At 48.6% G+C, this 3,576-nt stretch overlaps 1 protein-coding gene across 1 annotated transcript; it reads right to left on the reverse strand.

Moving 5' to 3' along the window:
* Positions 1 to 321: 321 nt before the first annotated feature.
* On the reverse strand, positions 322 to 2,291 carry LOC120105043 (galactomannan galactosyltransferase 1-like). The gene is made up of 2 exons (XM_039117089.1): positions 1,905 to 2,291; positions 322 to 1,845 (listed from the first exon to the last, which is right to left on the reverse strand). Exons 1-2 carry the CDS (start codon positions 2,289 to 2,291, stop codon positions 682 to 684), a joined length of 1,551 nt encoding a protein of 516 aa, XP_038973017.1. The 3' UTR covers positions 322 to 681.
* Positions 2,292 to 3,576: the final 1,285 nt, after the last annotated feature.

A 3,576-nucleotide genomic window follows, 5' to 3' on the forward strand; every position in this document is an offset into this window, starting at 1 on the left:
ATGGTTACGCGGAATTGAAAGACATATTGGCTCATGTTCTTTCTCAAACCTGTAAATTTCATGCAATGGTTATGTGGAATTACATGTTACATTTGACCCATGTTCTTTCTCAAAGCCATGAGTTACTCAATGACTGGATGAATCAAATGAGATGGCGATGGATTATAACTTTTCGAAGATTATAACTTTACGACGTCCAATTGAGATGAATGTTGCATTGATTGTATGTGTATCTTATATAAAAACCAAAAAAATGCATAAATTTAACTGCACTCAATTAGCAATCAAAAGTATTTCAAGAATAATATACATTCTCTGCAGCCAATTGATTGGATAGTTGATTGTACCAGCTAAGAAATGGCATAACATGCAGTAGATGTTTCATCAACTTCCAAAACATCCCAAGTCACGTATCCTAGCGGATTACATTGTAAAATGAATAATGCATGCATGTATATTAGCATCATACTTACATCATATTCCATCACCTGCGTCTACCCCAATCTTCAACAGTTCAACCCAATCATCCCTATTCTTTAACCAAAAGAAAAAAAAGAAAAAAGAGAATTAATAAAAAACGCAGGAACCCCACGGCTTGTAACAATGAAACTATGGTATTACGAGGTCCAACGGGACTGGAGTCAAAATGCTCTCAAGCCGGAGTGGAGGCAGGGAGGGTAATTAATCGAAGGGCAGCGGCTGGACGCTGGAGATGTTGTTTATATCCGGCCGTCCAAACCCGTAGGCCCGAAGCACCTGGCCGTCGGCGAAGTTGAGGGCGCGATGCATCCCCTCGTAGCAGCTCTCCCATGTGTAGGCCGGGTTGTGGCCGGCACTGCAGGGCTGGCAACCCGTAAAGTGCGTCACGAACGGCCTCCGCTTCTTCCTCTCCGCCGGCCCCATCCCCACCTCGCGGTCCAAATACCACTCCCTTGTCCCTCCGAACCCCACGGTGTCCTTCTCCGCGTGCCTCCTCCTCAACTCCTTCTCCTTCTTCTCCAACCTTTTGTACCTCTCCGTTATATTATCCAGCCTCCCAATAATAGCCTCCCAGTAGCCATGCAAGTCGTAGCTGTTCTCCAAATAGACTTTGTTCCCCCATCTCTTGATGTCTTTAACTAAGAGGTGCACCAACGCCGATTGGTCATCGGAGTCGCCGCTATCCTTGCCACTGATCTCCGAGTGCAGTAGCTTCGTCCACTTCTTGTAGTTCGGTGTCTGTGGCCCCAGCCGAGCCCATGAGTCGAGGAAGTCAAGGCCCCACTGGGAGTTGCGAATGAGGAACACGCCGGCGTTGAGGCCGATCCAGTTCCTCTCCTCGTAGACCATGTAGGGATAGCCAGGGACGACGAGATTGTGTGCGCGGTAGCGGTCGAAAGGCGGACGGAACTCGATGTCGGTGAAGGCGGCGTCCTCGTCGATCCACCAGATCCACTCGGCCTCCGGGTGGGCCACCATGGCAGCCCGGACTAATGGGAGCTTGGCCCAGCAGCCAGGCATGGAGGGGTGGAGGAGGGCCATGTTGTAGAAGAGTTCGAAGCCGTGGATGCGGCAGTAGTCGGCTTTGTTTTTGTAGAAGCGGAGGAGGAGGTGGTCGCCGGTGGGGTTGGAGCACTGGCCGGGCTTGGAGCCTGTGACCATGAGGACGCGGTCCGGGGTGGCGGAGAACCAGGGGTGGAGGCGGAGCCACTGATGGCGCTTGGCGTCCCAATCGGAGATGGAGCGGTCGAGGGTGTAGGAGAGGTCGGGGTCGTCGTAGAAGGTGGAGTTCTGGGGGTCGCCAGGAGGGGGGTTCGGGGGGGCCTTTGGGGATCGCGACGGCGCTTCGTGGACGAAGTACGGCGTCTGGAAAAAGATCGAGAGGAGGGCTTGGGGAGAGGAGTGGTTTCTGGTTTCGAGGAGACGGTGGGTGGGTCGTCGTCGTAGGAGGAGGAGGAGGAGGAAGAGGAGGTCTGGTTTTGGGGTGTGGGGATGGATGGTTGCTCGTCTTGGCGTTCGAGGAGGGGGGAATGGTTTTGTTGGGCGGAAAGGTGGGATATGGTGGAAGGGTGGTCGGGGAGGGGAGTTTGGGGTTGGGTGGAGGCGTGGGAGGCGAGAGGAGGGGAAGGGTTGGAGTCGGGGAAGGGGATGGGAGTGAGGGAGGAGTATAGGGCGATGTAGAGGAAGAGAGCGACGGCAGCACCGCAGCCGAAGAAGACGAGACGGTCGGCGAGGAGAGAAAGCCTTGCCGGACGGAGGAGGGATTTGGCAACCGCGTCTGCTTGCGCTCGCTGTTGAGAATCTTTGGCCATTTTCCTCGGTTGGAGAGAGAAAGAGGGGGTGACGAGAGCGGTTGAAGGGTCAAGGCAACCGTTTTTCTTCAATCTATTTTGGATTCGATGACTGGTCAACCGAATCTGTCATTCCATGAATCAATGGATAATCTACGGGGAAAAATTAGGCTGTCCTAATATAGCTAAAAAAGTTTTACATACTAAGTGTAAATTGTCAGCAACTAATTGCAAAAAATGCCCGCAATCAATTTATGTGTTTGGTTTCAATTAGCTTATCTATCTAGCAGAATTATTTTCTATTTAGATTTTAGAAATTTTCTACAACTTGAGACATTGAAAATTTGTTTTTTTTTGTAAAATTTGAGCTTTCAAACAATAGAACCAAGCTCCATGGCTTCAAGCTTTTTGGACTTTTTAATCATTTTCATTAATTTTAAAAAATGCTATAAAATACTTAAAGATATATTAAAAGTACTAAATATGACCAATTAAATATTTTCATAAATATATATTACATCTATTATCCCACTAAGTTGACATATCAACAATAATTGTCAATTAAATATACAAATACATCAAACAAACCACTAAGGTGGTAGCTCAGCGGAACGGGGTCTTACTTCTAACCAAGTGGTTCTGAGTTCGAAATGCGCGGGCGTCGATTAAATTGAGAAGACCGGATGCTCCCTACTCGGATATGGGGTTTGGAAGGGCTACTGGTCCGCTGGTAGCCTCAGTGGTGCCCGATGTGACGTACTTAAATGGAGAGTTCGTGCCGGAGCCCAAAGGGGTCATCGAGCCGAGCTCAGGGATGGAGAGGGTATGAGTAAAACCGGCTAGGATGCCCAACACACAATCATTTCTGCCCGCATCGAATACTCTCCTGGCGAGGTGGGAGCCAATGGGGGCTGCTACGCGGGGGTGGGCTTGTCCCTTCCTCCCCCCTTCCCCTTTTGCTACAACATAATAATAATAATCAAACATAAATGAAAAATACAAGAAAAATAAAATAAACTGCGTCACGTCAAAATTAGACTTAGCTTTAATTTCAATGCCCGACCTAGCCCATTTATTAAACAAGCCTATTATTCAAGCCCAGCCCGGCCTAGCCCAGCCCAGTAGACCCAAAATATTAGCCCAAGAGGGCCCAAAAGGCTTCAGGCGGGCTAAGTTGGCTGCTGGCCCGTGAAGAGGTATAGATTATAGTGAATCATCTTTAGGTTTGTCAGTAACTAGATAAAAGAGAAACTTTCCAAATTCACATGCTTATTTTTGTTATGCGGATTCTGCATTAGAAATCAAT

This window comes from Phoenix dactylifera, unplaced genomic scaffold (assembly GCF_009389715.1).
Source record: "Phoenix dactylifera cultivar Barhee BC4 unplaced genomic scaffold, palm_55x_up_171113_PBpolish2nd_filt_p 000184F, whole genome shotgun sequence".
Lineage (NCBI taxonomy): Eukaryota > Viridiplantae > Streptophyta > Magnoliopsida > Arecales > Arecaceae > Phoenix > Phoenix dactylifera.